This window comes from Enoplosus armatus, chromosome 5 (genome assembly GCF_043641665.1).
Source record: "Enoplosus armatus isolate fEnoArm2 chromosome 5, fEnoArm2.hap1, whole genome shotgun sequence".
NCBI lineage: Eukaryota > Metazoa > Chordata > Actinopteri > Centrarchiformes > Enoplosidae > Enoplosus > Enoplosus armatus.
In genome coordinates this window covers 19,528,417-19,550,287 of record NC_092184.1, presented here as the reverse complement: position 1 = coordinate 19,550,287, position 21,871 = coordinate 19,528,417, and the positions used below count along the sequence as shown (strand labels likewise).

The 21,871-nt window shown below is 39.8% G+C and overlaps 1 protein-coding gene across 1 annotated transcript in view; it reads right to left on the bottom strand.

The window, feature by feature from the left end:
- Positions 1 to 9,464: 9,464 nt before the first annotated feature.
- si (sucrase-isomaltase) overlaps positions 9,465 to 21,871 on the bottom strand; it is a 61,041-nt gene continuing 48,634 nt past the window's right edge. Inside the window, exons 40-47 of the mRNA XM_070905222.1 lie at positions 19,853 to 20,001; positions 19,001 to 19,085; positions 18,839 to 18,895; positions 17,824 to 17,948; positions 17,262 to 17,350; positions 15,175 to 15,224; positions 12,484 to 12,654; positions 9,465 to 9,542 (exon numbers count right to left, since the gene is read on the bottom strand). Of these exons, the coding sequence (XP_070761323.1) occupies positions 9,465 to 9,542; positions 12,484 to 12,654; positions 15,175 to 15,224; positions 17,262 to 17,350; positions 17,824 to 17,948; positions 18,839 to 18,895; positions 19,001 to 19,085; positions 19,853 to 20,001 (804 nt within the window). The remainder of the gene's footprint in view (positions 9,543 to 12,483; positions 12,655 to 15,174; positions 15,225 to 17,261; positions 17,351 to 17,823; positions 17,949 to 18,838; positions 18,896 to 19,000; positions 19,086 to 19,852; positions 20,002 to 21,871) is intronic.

The following is a 21,871-nucleotide window of genomic DNA, read 5'->3' as shown; positions in this document are numbered from 1 at the left end:
AAAAAGTATTCAGGTCCTTAAATTCAATAATATAAGCTATACCACACTGTAAAACGTCCATTACTTTTTCTTAAACCTGCATAAATAGTTTTCCAGGTGACAGGGGGAAATATCTTGGTCTTTAGCTCACACAGTAAATGCTTCGTTTTGTTCACCAGCTAGTCGCTAACTGTGTCTGTCTGCCACTTGGTGCTGGGCAGGTAGTGGTTAAAGGGTTTATCAGAGCCCTTTGACTGACAACAGCTGCCAGCTTCGGCCAGAAACAAGGCTGATGAGAGCTGTGAAATTTGAGCAAACCAGTACAGATGCAGCTGTAAAACCAATACAAAGAGCTGAAAGGAGCTAAAACGCTGCATGAAGCTGAGGGAAACTGCAGAGTTAAGTGATAAATATCTGTAGGTTTGACACCTTTTTTTCCCTATTTTTCCATTCCAAAATGTCAGGTTGTTGGGTGGTCTAGTAAATCTCCGGTAAATGTAGTTTAGTAAAAAGAGTCAGAGTTCTCCTTAAAGGGTGCTGGAGTAGAAGTATAAAGTAGTATAAAATACAAGTAAATAAGTACAGTATTTGAGTAAATGTGCTTTCCAGTGTCAGCATCACTTCCGAGCAATGGTGGTACACAACTTTGATGAGGAAAGTTTTCATTAATTAGAACAACAATAAATAAGTGTGTAAGCAGGTCAGCGGGGTTAGTGTTGTAAAAGACTGAACTTGGGTTTGAACTCAGTCTCCCAGTCAGTTGGCTTCTTTCTCTCAGTATTCCTCCCCACTAGTCTAGTCTTTTTCTCTTTCTCTTCATCTTCTTCCTCTTGTATACACAAACTACAAATCTTTTCCTTCTTCTTTTGTGTATCCTTGGCTTTCTGTATTTCTTTTTTCATTCAGTTGGATGTTTCGCTATCTATAACGTTGAAGCTGTGTTCGCCAATTACTTAAAAACTTTCTCCTCTCTCTTTCTACTTTGTTTCATATGCTGTGCACCCCTTCCTTTATCCGGTATTGGTCCACCATTGTATCTCAAACAGCATGTGTATTTCCTTTTCTTGCAGTCTCTCATTTAGTCCTTCACCTTCCATTTCTCTCACTGTAGATCTACCTACTCTCTTATTCAGCACATCCCGCTCAAATTTTGCAAGTGTCTCTTTCTTCGTAATATTTCTTTCTCTTTTCGATATGTCTCGCTCTCTCTCTCCAACCACCGTCTCTCCTCTCTCCCTGATGAGGCCAGCCCCTCCATGATGATGAGCCCGACAGAGGGTGATTAAAGTGGAGTCTCATCTGGTGGGAAAACTGACCTCAATCAGAACTATTCTACCAAGAGGACGCTCCTCTCCTCTCTGTTTCCCTCCATCCATCCCTCCTACTCAGTATATTCCTGACTCTCATCCACCATCCTTTATTCTCCCTGACCCGCTCCCTCACCATGTCAGTGCTCCCCATCTCTCTTCTTCCCTCTCTTGCTTTCTACTCTCATTTCTCATCTTCCCCCGTCCACTCTCAGTGATCACTCTCAATTTGTCATCATGGGCTGTATTGTTCTGTGATGGTAATCTGTCCCTCTGGGGAACTCTCAAATTTGCTATCATCAGCTGTGTGCAAAAAAAAGTCTACCTTTTGAGAAATGTTTAGTGTTCAAAGTTCTGGATTGTCTTAGATTTGTTTGAAATAATTCATTAAAAAAAAAAAAGAAAATTGTTGGTAATGTGGTAATAATTTAATTTAATCAAACTAAAATATGTTAATTGTACTTTGTCAGTACGAGATGAGGGCCATGCTGTGCAACAGTCAGGAAGTATGCTTTGGTTTGTTTCCTATAATTCTGTTAAGACAGAGATGAATATAAATTAGTTTAATGGTGTGGGATTTTTTTGTTATTTTGCTGTAGCCCACCCTGAAGATAAAGCTTTGGTCCAGGGGCTGGTAAGAGGGCCATTCTCAACAGTCAACAGTATCTTATTTTAATTACAGCATATTGACCAGTACAGTACCACTTAGATCATTAATACCTTATTACACTGTCACAGGTTCACTTGCATTAGGTACTTCACATTGGCTTTGAAAACTACCAACCATTACAAAATGTAGCAATACGTTTTTGTTTTCTTGATCTAGTCCCGAGGAAGAACACAATTTTCTGTACGTATGGAAATAAGGGAATACTTGTGTTTTTTTTGTGTGAATAACTTTTACAGTTGCCGTAATTTCTGTCTCTCTCCGTCCTTTCTTTCACTTTCTCAATTTCACTCCTCTTCTTAAGTATCAAAGAGTTGTTGATCGTGGGTGATAGCATCAGTTCCCCCTCTGGATTGATTGTCTCTGGCTGAGTAACAAGTTGAGAAAACACTCATCAATGTTCACACCTCAATATTTAGCCTGTAATTGCACTATAAATGCACAATTGGTATTTACCAGCGTACATAGGTGTGTGCACACTGTATGTGTGGACATAAAAATGAGATCAATCCCACTGTGTCCTTTATAAATGTCAGTCAGGCACAATATGTGTTGTCATGGCAACATTTATCCACAAACTAAATGAAACACTTTCCCGTTTTAGCTTTGCAATTACTACCATGCATCATGCCTGTCACCCTTTGCTACATTCTGCGACTGGAGCTGAAAATGTAACATGTATTTCCCACAAACATTCATTAGCCCGAGCCCATACAAGTGTGTGAAGTGTGTGAGGGAACCATGTATGTGTCATCTTCTGGGGGTGATTGTATCTACAGAGAAGCTGGAAGTGGATGCTTCAGTCCCCTTGTTTCTATTGTGGTGCTGTAAAAAAAAAAAAAAAAAAGGGGGAGGAAAACCCGACATAAAGAGAGATTTCACCGCCCTCCATGTGTATATAATGAGCAGGGATTATTCTTTCGTTTATTGGTCTGCTTTTTTTCCTGTCCCCATTTTATCAGATGACAGCTACAGGGAGCAGCTGTCACATGTTCTCTTATATTCAGATGAGGCAAGCTCAGTCGCAAAATTGTAATTCAGGAGTTAAGGGCAGTAAGTTTGACCCATTATATATTTTGTATATAATTAGGCTGACGTTTTTGCACAGTCCAAACACTCAAGGGCAGAATGTATTTAGTAGAACGGCCTTTACCCTCGTCAACACTACTGGGCGAGCTTGATTCGAATCTTGACTTTGCTGGCGATCCCGCATGCAGGATGATTTGTGACATTATGCATACTGTCTGGAGTATTGAATTACTTGGCCACCAGAGGCATTTGACTAGCTCTGCTGAACCGGAAGTGATGCAATCACACTGGCCCCATTTCCAGTGATATTTAAATCCTTTTCTGCGTGGATGGTCTGGCCAATTGGCAAATCGCTCTTCCTCTGTGCGTGCCCTGTTTTTGATTTGATTTGTAAGGAATGTTTGTGTGAGTGTGTAAGTGTGTGGGTGTGCCGTTGTGCCATTTGATGTGATTTGTGAAGATGTGTGCGTGTGGCCATCCTTTGGTGCTTAATCCACAATCTGCCGTCTGCCAGAAAGAAATGTCTTTCTTTTCCCCTTAATGCTCGATCCAGAAACAAAATACAAAATAAATATTTTCTTTCTCAGTTTGCACTGATTCATAAGTAGCCCCGCAGTTTCACCCTCCTTTGCAGCAAGACCTAACATGGAAACATCTGATCCATCATTTTGTTCATTTGACCCCACCTAAGGCTCACTGTTAGCTTTGTGCTTAATTGGTTGGTAAGTAATTGTAAAGCAAACAGCCAGAGCTACAAGCTGAACAATATCAGTGTTAATGGTCTGCCACTGCTTAAATTACTAACTTTTAGCAAGTTTTTGGTACATAGCTTGATAAAACAAGGTCAAGCCACAACACATTTTTACAGAGCACACTATTAATGTGTCAGCTTCAGGCCACAATCCTTTCTAACCCCAGTGCTAATCCAAATTTTGTACAGTTTTTGTTGAGAAATGTTCTTTTTTCTCCGCTTGTTTCTTGTGACTTATTTGAGGGAAGATGTGTTTCAGTTCTCGAATGAGACATTTTAAGAGTGATGACAGCGATGATCATGATGATGATGGTGATTGTCGCAAATTATGATTGCCGTGCCACCTGAAGGGGTAGCGCGAGTGTCGACAGATGTGTTTTAATGGCATTTATTAATTATAGTCATTCACTCTAAAATAAAATGGCTGTCTAGTGCTCTCTGCAGATTTATGAATTTTTTTCTCTCTTTCTTTTTGCCCTCGCCTTTTGATGCTGATCTGAATGAAAAGCAGTTGTCATCTGTACCACTGTCACACCTTTATAACAGCCTTTTGTCTTAAAAGGTCCCCTCAGATGGTTCATGTTTTTAATTAACTATGTCTGATGCACATTTCCTCTGTTTGGTGCGTCTTTGTTGTTCTCAGTTTATACAGTCGATCATAAGGAAGGCAGAAAGGAGAGCATTTACTCAAGTACTGTACTTTAGAACAATTTCGAGATACTTGTACTTTACTTGAGTATTTACATTTTATGTTACTTTATTCTTCTTCTCCACTACATTTCAGAACGAAATATTGTACTTTTACTTCATTACATTTATCTGACAGTAATAGTTATAGATTAAACTATACGATTGGTATATAAAGTAGTTGAAATTAGCTCCACCTCTACCAGCTGTAATATTAAAATGCTGCTAGTGTATTGATACTTCGGTAATAATATTCACATAATATGGTATATATGATATAATAACACTCTGAAAGGGACCAGCATGCCTATTGAGTACTTTTACTTTTGATAGATAGTACATTTGATAATACTCTTGTACTTTAACTTAAGTCAAATCTTGAATGTAAGACTATACATATTTTTACATAGTGGTATTGCAATCCATACTCAAGAAAAAAACATATGAGTACTTCTTCCACCACTGCAGTGTTGTGTTGGGTTATTAATGTCAATCATTTATGTACTATCACAACCTGCTAGCGGCCTGTCCATGTGAAATATCATTAATCTCAATGTGATTTAACTAGCCTCAAATCAAGCAGTGGAGCGGAAACACTGCAAAGAAAACCTGATGCAGGTATTGTAATTCTTTTATCAACGTAACATTTCCATACAAGACCTTCATCTGCAATTTAAGATTTTTAACGAAGGAGAAAAGTGGCATTCCTGCCAGATATTTACGTATAATATTGACAGAGGTAGAGGCAAAAAACATAGTGTTTACTTCAAGGGCATGCTGACAAATAAGGATGAAATGAAAGAATGGGATGACAATGCCAAGAAATGGCAGATCAGAGATCGGCTAGGGGGGGTGCACAATACAGACTACGTCTATTATATATATATAGACTATATCTTTTTTTCTTCTTTTTCTTGTTCCCCCAGCTGTCGGAAGAGACTTTCTCTGTGTAGTGCTTCTGCTGAGGTTTTTTTTTTAATCTGTCATCTAAAGATTTTGGGGAGATTTTCATTTTCTTCTTGGTCTAACCACTGATGTTCCTTTAATGCAGTGCAGAAACACTAATTAGCATAGTAGGCTCTCAGAGGGCAGACATGCATGACTTGCTGGTGCGCGTGACTGCCCTAAATGAACGGCAGATTAGTGAAGGTGAAAGGAAACTTGCCTAGCTGAAGTGTGGTGTCAAACACATGAAGTAGTTTGTGACAAACAGGTGAGATTTTTACACTGTGTGCATGTGTTAGCGAGCGAGTGGGTGTGTGTCAAATGGTGAAACTGGCTGTGAGGATCTGGACAGGTAGGGTGCTATTGGGGTGTTGACACAGTAGCTGATGAATTGACAGGATGACAGAAAAAGGTGTGTGTGTGTGTGTGTGTGTGTGGCCTTGCATTTATCATGCTGTGAGGACAAACATCTGTTTACACAGTCACATTGTGAGGACTCGCCTTCCATTTGGGGACAACATGCAAGTAAACATTTAGGGTGAAGACTTGGTTTAAGGTAAGGGTAAAGTTAGGTTTAAGTTAAGGTTAGGTTAAGGGATTAGGATTAGCAAGCAGTGGTTAGGGTAAATCTCCAGGAAATGAATGTAAGTCAATGTAATGTCCTCTGAAGTGACGGAAACACGACGTGTGTGAGTATGCAAAGAACAAAGAATTGGAGAAAAATTAGACAAGGACATCTCTATATTCTATTTTTGTGTGATTAATGTCTTACCTGTATATGACGGGGAGAAGTGAAGAATACATGAGTGAAGAGATTTCCTCTAACGACTCATATTTTCAAGCTGCAGCCTATGTTGTCAAAATGAGAATATTGGATTTTTTAGCAGGTGGCAGCTCACACACATGGGTGTTTTTGCTGTATGACTGTTGCATAAGCCTGCGTACCCCCTCAATAATCACCCAATGCTTTTATCTTGAAGGTGACAATAATTTTGCAAGTCCCCGCAAAGTTCTCAATAGGGACACATGCACAAAGACAAGATATAACGCATACACACTCACATGCATAAGCATACAAAAGTATATCAAAAACACATTAAGTACACATGTTCATGCACACACACATACACACACACACACATAGCCGTCACATCTGACAGTCTTTGAAGTTGTCAAAGTGTTTTCCCTCTCTCTCTCATGTTGTTTTATCTTTTTGTTTCCCCCTTCATCTGTGACACACTTGTATCTGTCAGTCACCCCAGTAACAAAGACACATTGTTACTGCAGCTCATTTAAAAGCATGTTCTCTGGTAAGATGGGTTCCCTTTCAGAAAGTCTGAGAAAAACACATTGATCTATGGACAATAAGATATAAATGAGACTCTCTGTGAAAAGTGTTGGGCCACATTATTTCACTGTATGGAAAGAACGGAATGTTTTCTTAATATATAACTTAGAAGAACTCATCTGAAGATCATGCTTGTAAGAGAGTTGTAGCTGAACTTTTTGGACACTGGATGTCTCTTATAGAGCCCAATCTATACTGGATTTTTGAGACTGATACTGATGTTGATATTTGAGAGTTTAAAACATCTGATAACGAGATTCACCACCTAACATAAATAAACAATCTTAACATGGATCCCTTAGATTTGGTACAGCCTGGCCGATTTATCGCTCTAGCTTTAATGTCGGCCATATGCATACTGTCTGTAAATTTGCTGTATATTCTGTATATGTAAACATAGCATATGCAGTATATGTACAAGTCCGTTTCTTTCTGGGTATACAAATTTTCCTTTCCCCTTATTTTTGTTGTTGCTCCGACACTCTACAACTGAGGCCGGTCAGTTTTTGACATAGGCCACAGACTGCACTCATATTTAGACCAACACTCTGCATGAAATGAGTATTGAAACCGAGATAATTCACTAATTCATGCATAAAGAAACTTAAAAAAAAAAAGTTTGAGCCAAACACATCCAAGCATAAATAGATATGAGATCCCCTTGATGTCTAAGAAGAAAGCCAGATGTGACTGCCCTGTTGTCTGTTGTCTGTAGATTTTACAATATTTTGACAGAAAAGAAAACATAAAAACAGCAACAAATTCTGATGATGATAATGTCAGGGGGGCATTCAGTTTCTCAATAATATTATCATAACAATTGGTAAAACCAGAAACCCTGAGTATATAGTGGAAAAACAGATTGTTGAAACTTGATTGTTTCAGGGTTTTCTCTTCTCTTTGATTTCTTCCACCGGCAGCGTTATGACTACTATATGAATCCAGGAAGAATGCCTACTCAGATCACCCGCTCAATTAGTCCTGCTGGCACTCGTGGGCGGCTGGTTTGTTTTTCGGAGTCAAAACAGAGAACTTTTCTCTTCGAAATTATGTATTTCCTGAAGACAGGGGCTGGAATGACTCATCACAGATCTAAACTTTTTGGACTCAATGACAGAAACACACCGAGACACACACGCACATCCAACATTCAGCAGTAACCCCCCCTGTACATTCCTAACCGTGGAGTGGCGATTACAGTGGAAATCAATTTGAGGTGCCCATGGCTAAATTGATATCGTTACATTTACAGGCTGGCTGAATAATGGATGACTGTATTGTTATGTGGGGAAGTAATGGAACGAGACAAAGCATAGGTAGACAGCTCGCCGCAGGTGAGAGCTATAATTAGTGTCTACTTCCTGGCACACCCACACACACACACACACCCATACATGTACAGAAGCATGCATATCTGGAACTGTGCCCACACATACTGAAATATGGCAGTGGCTCTAAATGCGCTGTAAAATGTAAGCTGCACTTGATAATTCCTGTTTAGTCATTGTTACTCTGTTAGTGACTGGTGTGCTGCGGGGAATCAATCACAGCATCATGCATCACTTGAGTCTAAGCGTTTCCAATGATCAAAAGCAGTCTTTTTGAGATGTTGCATGTGTTCCCTTACACTGGTCATTAGTTCTCGCTGTTTGTTATTTTATTATTAACACCTCTTCACTCATTTTGCACAGCAGTGATGCTTCTGTGTGGTGAAATAAAGGCCAGAACAATTTTATAAAATTGCTCACTCTGCAGGTAATGTGTTGCGGACACAAATTAGGTTAATATTTCTTTCCTCCACTATCGGATGGATTGTGTGACAACAACTGAAACCTTGTTCTTCATAAAAAAGACTAGAATATATTAAAAGGTATTGAGTTCAATTTAAAATCACTAGCACTTAAATGTCTTGGTTGATTTATAAGTATTATAAGCCACAAGGATGGAAATGCAGTGACTGTGAATAGTAAGTCATAGCAAGTTTCATGTTAAGTTTAGCTGCAGTCACTGAAAGTAACAATAGATTATTGTAGTTACTCCCAAAGAGTAACTGGTATGCATAGGTGAAGGAAGCAGCTAGCCTGTGCTATTTTCAATCTCATCATTTGAAAGCGGATTTAAAGGTGCCTTGTGGAGTTTTTTGTTTACACTCGCTGTTACTCACCAAAACTCATCGTGTGTGTCCTTGAGGTCAAACAAACGTGTTGAATACACGTCCTTCCTCATAAAACATTTGGAAACCAGACATTTGTAATCCTGCATTGTTTACGTCCACGTTTACCAGCTTGTAGTCTTCTTCTTCCCTGCCTTTGTTGCAGTGCTGCTTTTCTTGGCACATTACGGCCACCTGTAGATCACTGGAATAGTGTGAAACCATTGGCGGGACTGGGTATCTCGTCACATGCAAACAAAACAGGAACCCACTCACAAATAAAGAGCTCCATAGTGCTGCAAGCGGTCAAAAACTGCACAGGGAATCTGTTTTAATGTCATTTGTAAAAAATCAGCCAACATTATATACAAGTTCTTCAGAATCAAGCACTTTAATGATTTGTAGTTCAGTACTGAGGGTACAAAACAGTTACCATCCATTATTTAATGAAAAAACATGTTATGTTTTGGCATTGTGTTTGCCTGTACTCAATCTGATGTAATGTTACTTAAGGTTTAACAGTACAGTAATGAAGAAAAAACAAAAAGGTTATTTATTTATTTATTTACCAGCAAAACACAAAAACTGGACTCTGTTGATCAGACGCTGGTCGTCCATGTTATGGTAAAAGGCTGATCCACACGAACAGAGTTTGGAGTAGCATCTATAATCAGCTCCTATAAACAAGAAGAAAGATATATGTAGTTCCTTTAAGTATGCACCTTCCTCATTGTAAAACCAGACATGACCAGTATTTCCTACTATACATTGTAATGTATTGATATGGAATTCCAACCTACACATTATCAAGAGCTGGCTGTCTATTTGAAAAACGTTAAAAAGAAATTGTCATCACAATTAATTCATGATGTCTAATTCATTCATGGTAATGTGTAAATTCTTCTTTTCTTTTATATATTTTTCACTTTCCTTATTAAGCTGATTGGTTGCTGCACTGTTCTGTTGGCATGTCTTTAATTGTCCTTTATATGTACAGTATATACAGTATATATATTTAATTTCACTTTATAAGCATATTGCTTCCCCTGTCACATCTGTTTTACTTCTGTTACCTGGTTTTATGCTGTTGTAAAGGCCATGTGCAAATAATATATGTGGAAAATATATGTGCAAGAGAGCGGTAGAAGCTGCATATGTTAGCTTGTGCGTGATAGACTTGTGGTTTGTCTAGGTTGTACTCTTGGTTAATGCATTCTGCATAAACTAAGCTCCCTGCAACCCTGGCACAGCATACGCGAGTATAGCTAATGGCTAGATAAATGGATGGATGGAACTTGCTCAGTGTTTTGTTTTGTTTTTCTTTCAGAGGTTAAATCTACTGAAAATGACAGACGTATGCGTTCCTCCTGCTCTGCTCTTTACCTTGTATCCGAAATAATAATAATGGGAAAATAATCCCATTTCATTCGTGTTATATAAACGGCATGGGTCCCCAGTGAAGTTAAACAAGCCTGGTCTTATACATGTGTTGAGATATTATAAATGACAGTATGAACAGGCTTACATAGTTTCAGAATAAAACATCTGGTCCTGTACCAGACAGAAATAGCTCTCCCACCTCACTGTATTTAAATGACACAGTGCCAGCTGCTTACTGCTTCTTTCAAGTTGTTACCCTATCAGACAATACTTAAGGAGATGAATGGATTGTCTCACATTGAAAAACCACCTATTACCATGCGCATACTGTGTCATCCTCATTTTCTCTCTCTCTTTCCTCCCTGCCCTTCTTCCCTCTCTCCGCCCATATTTCATTCCTCCTGTTTATCTCTTTCACCTCTCTTCTCTCTCTCCATCTGTTTTCTGTGATGCATTCTCTCTCTCTCTTTCCACCGCACTCTGTCCTCCCTTCCCTCCTTTCCAAAGATGGACTGTCTTCCTGTCTTTTCATTATTCTCTACCCATCCTTGCATCCCCAACACACACTCTCAAAATCCCTCTGTCATTCTGACTTTCTTCATCTGCAATTCTTGCCGTCTCTTCCTGCTACTCCCTGTCCATCTTCTCCAAGAACAGTATAAATCAAAGGCTTGAGGGTATTTTCACCTACGATTATTTATGGAGCTGCTGTAGCTATTATATTCGTGCTCCTGATAAGTGCACTGAGTACAGTACACAACCTCGACAAGAATATTTTATCACAGTCCAAATAAGGAGAGAGAACACATGCTATCTTCTTAAACTTGGCCTCGTCTTTGCTTTTTCTTCTGCTTCACACTCTCGTAGTGGTAAACCTCCGTATCACTCAGCCTCCACCTCAAACATATACATGTTTAACTGTAAGAGAGCTTCACAGTAACCTGATGCGCCAGTTGGTTTGTTATGCATCACCAACATCGACCCTACTGAAGTGTCCTTGTGGAAAACACTGAATCCCTTTTAGCTCTAGCTAGACCCTCCGATCTCTGACCACAGAGGAGATTCACACATGGCCACATGGCTTTGTGTACACAATTCCTCATGATTCTCGATCACACTTCTTTCCGCTCAATCATTGGAGCAGAAGATGGAGAGAGCACGAGGAAGTGACAATCATTTTACATGAGCAGCTTTAAAATTGCTGTCCTGAGTCAAGCTCTGTGTTCAGGGGGTGGGGGTGGGGGTGCAGAGTTGATTACAGCTATTACATGACGAAGTGCGGCGCAGCAGGGGTTGAGTTGAGAACCTTGAGTTTTTTTTTTGTTGCAGTGACAGTTTTTGACTAGCAGGGAAATGCTCAATCAACTTGAAAGCTGGGGTGTGTTTATGAAATGTGTGCATGTAATGTTGAAAGAGGCTCTCTGAGCTATGATATGAATCCTCAGAGTGAACTATTAAATGCAATGACACTTATTGTATGCATGTTAGACAGTGATTAATATGTTTATTTTGAGGTTATTGGAGCAGAAATTCAGCTGAGTGCATATGTGGGGTGCAGCGGTACATGTGCATTGTTAACATTGTTCCATTGCCATCAAAGTTTCCCATTCCTGCTAGCAGATGCCTCGGTCTAGTATTTATGTTCTAAATGATCAGTGAATAAGAATCCACAAAAAAACAGGTTGTTATTGAAAAACAATGCCTGCAGTTGATGTTAAACAAATGCTGTGAGGAAATTCACTGTGAGTTGGGAACATTTTTCAGCTTTCTTAAAATGTTTTTCTGGCTTTAAAGCTGCAGTATGATGCATTTAATGGTAAATTAAATAAAACATATAAACAAACTAACAAATAGGGTACACCACACATTATCAGTCAGTTTCCGTCTCCGACTGTGTGCACCAAAATAACCCTCATTTGCCAGAAAACTGGCATTTCATTTATGTTAAGAGCTTTTGCGGTCATAGACCATTTACTGTGTTTGATAACGTTGGCTAGCAGTCTGCAGAATTGCGTTTATCATGGTGAAGCTGGTGCACAATGGCAGAAAGCATTAAGAACACATAATTCTAAGCCTATTTAAAAAACTTTTTTTCAGTTAGAACTCATCCAACTTGTACGATACGAACTGCAACTCGTAATTTGATACAAATACATATTTAGATAACTGCATTAATTATGTCATTAATACATTTACTATGGTGGCTAAATGATGAACAAAACCAAGAACTCTTCTGACCTGAGTGTCCAGGTTGTGCTGCGGGGTCAGTGCATGTGCCGTTCCAGTTGAGTCTGTTAGGATGACGTTTGTGATCTGAGTACTGCCTGCACCCCAAACCTTCACCACACCCAGGATGATCCTGTCAGCATGAGGCAGGCCATTGTGGTTGACCGTACTGGACAGGGTGTTCTGTGAAAGTGTCGGAGACGGGAGGAAGAGACAGAGATGGTTATTAAAAACAAAAAATAATGTTCTTGATTCATATTAAGTAATATCTAATCTATTCTATTATATGCTTCATCTCTTTACTGAGTCAGACTTAATGTTTAAGTATCTTTCTCCATATCATTAGTGTTATATCCTATCCTATATTCTAACCTTTACTCTTTGCTTTGCTTTTAGTAGATAATCTTCTGCAGGGAGGTTTTGATTGTCTGAATAGTTTACCATCTGTGCTTTTTACCATGCTCACACTGTGAGAGACGCATGTGACACACACAAACACAAACACACACACACACATTTGAGGTCGCTGATTATCAATTAATCAAAGTACTGACAGCCCCCTTAAAACTGACAAAGACTACAATGTTCTCACTTTGTAAAAATGGCCTCACTCTGAAGGTCCAACACTCATATGGAGCTACAAATACACACACACAAACACACACACACACACACACACACACACACACACACACACACATCTACATTCAGATAGCCATCCAAAATGGCATACGATCTGCTAATCTGCCAGGCAGCACTGGCCTCATTGCCCAACTTATCCTCATCTTCTCACATCTGCCTGCTCACACATACACCCACACACACACATGCACGTCCACACACACTCACACACAAACACACACACTTGCGCTCTCTTTCTCGCTCTCTCCCCCTTTGGCTGTCAGACAGTGTGCCTGTTTTATCGCTGTGTGAAATTGCTTTGGAATGAGCCTGATGGTAGGCAGAGGACAGCCACAGATGTTTGGCCATGGTAGCTGTATGTGGGTATGTGTGTACTGTAGATGTGTGCATGTACCGTATGTATGTGTATGCGTGTGTGTCTGTGATTAAACGTGTGCTCTTTAATGTGTGTCTGTGTGTGATCGTGTGCCTTTGCCTGGCTAAGAAGCAAATAGGGCTGGGTTAGTCCCATTAGTCCCAGTGATTAGGGAGTGTCTGTCATGTCTGACTCAAAATGTGATCAAACTGCGGCCTGGTAAACACTCACTTCTCACTGAATTTAGCTATGACACTTATGCACACACAACACAAACTCTTAGGGCTATATTTTTGTCAGCAGAGGTGCAAACACAGGCACAATTTCATATTTGTTGTCTTTCTTTATGGATCCATTTTGTTTTAAGTGATTGGTAATGCCAGGGCTCCACATAACAGCACACATGCCAAGGTCAGAGGAGTGATGCAGCTGAGGTTGAATTGATGGGGTTGCACAGTGCCATTTTGGCATTAGATTGCACCCTAAGTTCTGCTGCTCGCATTTGTAAAAAAGAGGTGGTCTCTTTTTTTACCAACACAGAACAATGCTTGTGCCTTCATCAGGCAGACCTTTTTATGCACCTTAGTATCTATCTATATTGTTGAACCCCTTGCCATGTCATAATATAATAATAATAATAATAAAATATTATTTGATGAAGGTAAGGTGTTTGACCTATTAAGCATTGGGTATTCGTCAAATTAGAGATCGTAGATGGAGCGCATGTCATTGTTTATGTTGGATGATGACTACAGATATTCAATCTACTCCAGGAGAAGAGCCTAAGGGAGGCATCTGTGGATTACATTATTGGTAAGAATCACTCATTAATCGGACCTTTAATCACACAGGCGGTTGTATTTTGGTAAGCATTCAAATCTCTACAAGGTGAAACAGGCAAGTGCAACATACATGATTTTTTTTTTGTTGTAATTTTGAAATGTTTGAGTGTTTGTGCTTTTGCCAACCAAAGCCACAAAATTGCTCTTTGTGCTTGTGTTTGTGATAAGAGGTTTTCTGAGCAGGCAGAAATGTAAGTGCAATTTCGTGCCAAAACAAGTACCAGAAACGCAGTGTGATCTGCATAAACACAACCACAGCTGCTCCACTCCAACCACCTCTGTGCGGGCATGTTCTGTTGGAGCCGTGAAAATACTAAACAGGTGTGTGCATAACAAAAGCCCTGCACCTAATGAAAATGACATTGTGACTTCATTAGGGCTGTAGGCTTGGTGACGCCACAAAGCTGAGGTTACACATCTGATTTTAGTGTAAAATTCTACAAATTGACTTGGCAACATCTATCCTACGGCATCTACTTTCTTATGCCACCATCCTAAAATTGTAATACAATAGTAATGTCACCATGACACGCACAAGGCTGCTAAATTGTACATCAAAAGCATAACACAGTGAAATTGCAGTGCCGTGTGAGTTTGTAAATTCTCTCCACTACCTCCCAATTTCAGTTGTATTAAAGTGAGAGCTTTGTCTCAGCCAAAAGGGGTAAAAGCTAAATTCAACCGCCCCAGAGTTAGACATAAATTCTGTGCTAATGGTCTCTAACTGTTAGCCTTTGACATCCGCCTACCACAGGCCTGTTGCATGTCAAAGCATGGGCCTATTCTCCGGTCTCGCTGCATTAATAACAATAATGATGATAAAGAAAAAAAGAGACGTGACATGTAGTTGGCCCCTGAACTCACCGACTCCGCAGCAAAGGAGGTCAGCAGATATTGGTCTTTCTCAACTGTGTCTGTGGAGAGAAAAATGAGAGTGAATTACATTCAGAGCGTGAAATGGAGACAATAGAGGGAGAGAGGAAAGAGATGTGTGACTACCTGAATGAATGAGAGGAACTGAGAGAAGTGAATACATTTGGGAAAGTGAGTTTACATATTGACCACAGGACGTCTTCATATTCATGTGACTGACAAATAAATAATCACCTGATGAGGTGGATAAATGAGTGAGTCAAGTAGTGAAGGGTTACATCAATGAGGGAATGAAACACTGAGTAGCTGCATGAATAAATAAAAACCTGACTAGCTGAGTGACCTGATGGATGAGTTTATGCCATACAGCGCTGACTCATTAACATACTTATCCACGCATTGACTCATCACACAGTATTACCTCAACTTGTTACAGGTTGATTAAATTAGTTTGAACATAGTGCTGGTTGAATGAATGTGGGAATAACCGATGAATGAGTGACTAACAGGCACAGGTGAGTCAGTCTGACTGGCAGCAGAGTGAATAGCAAACCCTCGGAAGTGAAACTCAAACATGCACAACGCAAGAAGAGTAGATAATACAGGTGAGCAGGCGCTACAGCGAGAGGTAAAGCAAACAAGAAAGACATAGGGAGGCTACACTGCAGACAGACCGGGAGACGCAAAAGAGAGGAGCGAGCAAGCAGATAAAAGAGGAGTGATGGAGAGCATATCTCCAGGCAGCGACACGGGGAATTACTGTAATAGTTCCTGTCACTCCCCCTTCTCTGTCATCCCTCGTCCTCTCTCTATCGCTCCCTCTCTTCTTTGTCCCAACGAAAACATGCCTTTCACAGAGGAGTGCATCTCCTCCCAGAAGCACTTCAGAGACTGATTCTGTTCATATATCTGTGTGTGTGTGTGTGTGTGAGAAAACGAGTGAGAAGATGAAGAGAGACTATGCTGTAGTTGTCTGTCTGATGAAAGTAATGGAGAAATTCATATGTGGTTTCTCATACTGTACGTGAGTTTAAGATATACTGGGGTGAAGGTGTGGATTTTCATTTCCTGACTGACTCTAACTCTAACTCTAACTCTAGTATTTTCATCTGTAAATCACAAAATAAAAGAATATTTTTTGTCTGCACCATGCATTCGAAAACTGTCATCCATCAATAATTGTTTTTTGTTTTATCTTAATTGAAACGCTCAAAAGAGATTAACTATGAATTTATTAATGAATTATGTGTGTGTTTGTGTTTTAAATACTGCCAGGGTCAACTAGATCATCATCATCATTGGTCCAATTCTTTCTTATATGAGCTTCAAGCATTTTTAGTAATGAATGTATTGTATCAACTGGGCTTCTGACAACATAAAGTAAAAACATAAAGATCAGCTTGTAAAATGTCCACATTCTTAGCTCTTTATTTTCTCCTGAGAGGTGTTTAGGCTGTACTTGCTTCCAGCTGAATGCTAACGTAACAGGCTCACAATGACAGGCTAACATACTGATATTAAGCAAGAATAGTAACATTTGCTAATTAGCAATAAACACAAAGTACAGCTGAGGCTGATGGGAAGATCATTAGTTTTTCAGGTCGTGGGTCAAAAAACAAAGAACTGGACAAATTAAAATTTAGTGCTAGATGAAAAGTTAAGGGTTTATCAAAGTTATTAGAATTCGTTATTTGTTGAGATATTTCAGTTTGGACCAAAGTGGTGGACAAACAAACGACAGAACGACAATGAACCGACATAGAACCACGCTGCTAGCATGCCTTAGAGCCAAAAATGCATCGCAGTCAGTGCCCAAAGTGTTTGTTCATGACAAGCTATTTACCATCCATGATTTTTACCCATCTATCCTCCCATTTTAATTTCTTATAATCAAGATATGAGCTTATACCAGCTAAAGACTAACTCTTGAAATGAGTAGTGACTATCATGAATACTAAGACCATAAATACACATGTAAAAACATTAAATGATATGCTCGTCTGTGTGTGTGTGTGTGTGTGTGTGTGTGTGTATGTGTGTGTGTGTGTGTGGGTGTTCACGGGTGACCTTTCATATACCTATTCCTTCGCCATCGTCCCAGAAGAGCGATCCTTGAGCAGCTCCATTGTCGCTCAGGGCAACGATCAGTCCTAAAGGATTCCTCCGACTGAAACCAAAGGGGTAGAGAGGGTTATAGCAGATTGCTAAAGGACAACATCTATTTATACCTGCTGCTGAGGACAAATACATTAACATTCCTGCTGGGGGCATCCACCTGATCTCACTGCTGGTAGAACACTCATCACCCTCTAACTGTCTCTCTCTCTCATTCTCACTGCCTCTTTCTTTAACACACACTAATGATCATAAATGCCATTCATTTTGATGAGTGTCGGTCATACATGGCAACCTACCTTTCAATGGAGAAAAAGTCTTTGAAACACTCAAACACAGCAGCAATACATGCACGCATGCATCCCCAACTCCCCATACTATATCTCTGCACAGGCATCGAGGCACAAACAGACAGGAAACACACACACACACACACACACACATACACACACACTAAACACATAGGATGCTGACCTGTAGCTGTGTGCTGTCATGATGTGTCAGCCATGATGTACGTGCACTTACCAGTAATATGTGTTGATCTCTGGTTTCTGCCAGGGTAAGATGTATCCTCCTCTGATATGAAGGTTAATATGGTCCAAAGGTGTGGGCATGCTAACCATTTGGCCGCGCGCTTCAACTTCTTTCGCCTGATGAAAGCAGCAATAATTACATACTATCAAAGCACTAGAAATATAAGACGTAATGAAACTCAGATTCATTCCATTCAACAATTCCTTTGTGGGAAATTGGCATTTGTGAGCTGATAAATCACAAAGTGAGCAGTGAAATATGTGACATCTATAAAGGCTACATCTGAAACATTTCAGTAATTTATTACACACCAAAGGAATTCTTTGCAAACTTTTTTTTCCAATATTTTCCACTTTGTCCTCACTCTCACAGCTTCCTCTCTGTATGCTGACGTGACAAGTTTAATGGAGGTAACCACTCCTCTCCACCACCCCATGCTCCCATTTATACTGTTGTTTCTGTTGCTTTGTTTGGCTTTATGATGCTGTCTAACAGATGGGGAGTCCCCTAGCTAGAAGGAGACAGAACGATTGGATGTTTGTTTTTGTCATCAAGGCGCCTTCTGCAGTTGTTGAGCTGCAGCTCCTTAATGATGTTGTCAAAGATGTCTCTTGTTAATATTGTCATTTGGGTTTTTGTTCTAGTTGTGTTGGTTTGCCTACATACTTAATACAAAATATGTAGACATAAAGCACCTCATAGATGCAGTGCTTTGAATCTTCAACAAAAGATATGATGCACAGATGTATTTTCCTATGATTGGAATATTATCAAAGTGCATCCACATTATGCATACACTAATCAGTCAGTCAGATGTGGTTACCTCTTTCAATAACAGATACTGCATTTGTTCTACAGTGCTATCTACTGTATTGTTGCACCAGGGGTGTGCTTGGATGTGTAGTTGCATTTTCATCTTCAGTATTTCTGCAACACATTAGACACGATAGGGGGGGCTTTGGATTCAGTTAAGATTTTCTCTTTCTAAATGTTTTCATGGACTCACCGTGTGGAAGTCATACCAGCGTGCATTAGGAACATAGCCGTCCACATGCCTGGCACCCTGTCAATCACAAAGTCCGTTAGTCAAAAGTCCTTTGAGTCCAACCAAAAGTAGAAGAGTAAAGAGAAAAGAAAAGCTCAAACGTGTGAGTGCGTGTGTGAATACCTGGTCGAGGGCAGGGGTGATAAGTAGGGCAGGTCCCCAGAGGAACTGCTTGTAGATGTCCCATGTAGTTTTATCCTTCACAAACCTGTGACACACCAGCACAGATGCCATTAAACCCGACTGAAAACATTTTACGCTCTCTCCTGCGTCCTCAGCCCAGACGACTGTTCAAGTACTCATTCAGGATTCAATGGTTTGAAGATGCAAGCCAAATAACCCTGCCAGACTCACCCTGCCAGCTCCTTAAATACCATCTGTGACTTTAGAAGAGTCTCTTAAAATGAATAAATATGTCTCTTTTTTTTCATACAGTTCCACACATTCACATCTGGGAGCTGCCAAGTATTGCCACAGTCATCTACGGTTGGCCTCCAAATAGTCTCAATGGAATTGAAACAGAAAGTGCCTTGCTCAATTTTTCTTACCCTTTCAAATTATTTAAATGAGCAATTGTCACAAACCAGCTTGTTTAACCTCACTTCAAAATGTAAAGACATGTAAATAAAGGGAGATGTCTTTCTCCCATTAACATCTGTAGCTGATTATAGAGGCTTTGATGGTAACATTTCGACAACTGGTTGAAAATTAGTTGGGCATTAAAACAGCTGAAAATCTGAAATCATGTTGGAGCACTTAAATGAAAATCTAAATTGTTTTTTAGTCCAGCAACCACCACATGTGATACTAATGAGAAGCAATGTAGTATAAAATCAAATCTTGCCACCTAGTCAGGGGAAAAGATCCATCCTGTTAATAACTAAATGATTTGAACTAAAGTGATTACATGTAATGCTTGAGCCATGATGTTATCAAAAAAGATAAGACCTGCGTGTGTTGTGTGTCTGTGCTTACTCATGCAAGAGTGGTCTGACAACTGTGCTTCCTTTGGTATGAGCCTCAAACATCAACGTGTACAGGTAGGGCAGGAGGGTGTAACGGATGTTCAGGACGTCCCGGGACGCCGCGGAGAAGGTGGAATTCCAAGCAACAGGATCTTGTCTCTGACAGAAAAAGAGAATAAAAGTAGTACTTACAGACAGGTTGTCCAAAATTAGTAGTAATGAAGAAAAATCTGTGTTAATTATTTAATGTGACAAATTTGTGTTGAAAGAGGATTTCGGCTTTGTGGCCTTTTTTTCACTTTCATGTGCTAAGCTCCGCCCCCTTAGTTACTGTTAAGACCACTAATACTACAGGCTTTCTGTTCTCACACAGCACATATGCAGTTTACAATGATAACAACATCCAATTTTTCTGTCTGGAAATCACTCCGTTTATCAGGCGATCCCCTGGTTGATATATAGGTGGACAACCTGTTTTGGGGAATGCAAAATGCAAAAAGTCAAAACATCTGTGCAACATCCACTGAGAGTGTTTGCATGTAGCTAGAGACAAGTGCTCAGTGTTTGAGTAAACACTGTTTCAATAGATATGCACTTCAAAAGCTCTGTCTACGGTTCATTTCTCTTAGTTACAAGTACAAATACACACAGACATGCAGGGCTATGTGGAAAAATGCCAGTGGAGTATGAATGTATTACTTTTAGATTTGTCTGTGAAATAAATGTACGTTTAGCACACAGCTGCATATTTCTTATCTTATCATTGTGTTTGCAGTGTTGACTCTTTCCTATTTGCATTTCACAACATGAATAACTTTAAAATGTTACCAAGCATGAAGAGAGACTGACAGCAACACTAGCTAGTTTGTAGCATGCCAGAAATACCTGAATGGCCTGCATGCATTTACTCTTCCTGATAAATGATGCCCAAACTATTCTGTCCTACACTGTACTGACATTTACCTCATTTTAATTGGCAACAAGTGTCCCCTTAAGAGACAAGGACAGAAAAAGAGGACACGGTGTACTGCCATTTTGTAGATATGGGCCAATCTAAATGTATTAGCTCATTTTCTGGAACTGTATGAGGACCATAACCAAGTACACACACAACACACACACACACGCACACACACTGAGGATCATGAAGATCTTCAGCTGAAGCGTGTCATCACCATATGCTCCTCCCTATGATACTGTGTGTGTGTGTGTGTGTGTGTGTGTGTGTGTGTGCGTGTGTTTGGGGGACTTTTCTCAGTGCGTTATGTTCAGACAGTTAAGTATGAATCCATGTCTACGTGTCTCCTGTCTTTCAATTTAAGAAGAAAAAATCACAAGATATTATCATAAAAATCATCACAGAGAGTAATAAAATGACATTTTCTTCCCAGCTGCAATTTAGCTGGGTCAGATTTGATAATAGTTATTAACTGTAGCCCAGTGGTTACTAAGTACAGGTCTAACAGCACATGATTGAATACAGAACATTTCCATTATCTTATGACCTAAGGAGTTTACCAGATTATCATTTAATTTTCTGAGGAAATTTACAAGATTGTAATTATCTGGAAACCCAGGAGTTCTTCTACCTGCCTCTCTTTTCAGTAACCCTTCTTTTGCACCCTCATGCCTTAAAATCAGATGTGTTCACCGGGAAGTAATTACCATGGTAAGTTTGTTTGTGTGTGTGTGTGTAAGAAAGAGAGAAACTGATCAAATGAATCTGAGTATGAGCTTGCTTTGCAAACAACAAAAGAGAGGACAGATACAGTTGATGCAATGCAGATACAGTTAGAGGTCACGGGACACAGTAGAGTTCTGCTACCCAACACAACCAACCAGACAATGTATCTAGACATATTTAGACATTTTAGAGATTAAATCAGACATAAATGTGGAAAATTACCACTGATATGTGGACTGACGATTATCTTAAGGTTAGCTACGTGGCCATTCCTTCCCACTATGTCACACCGAACCCAAGAAATACCACAGAAAATATTTGCATTTGTGTGTATGCTGGGATTTG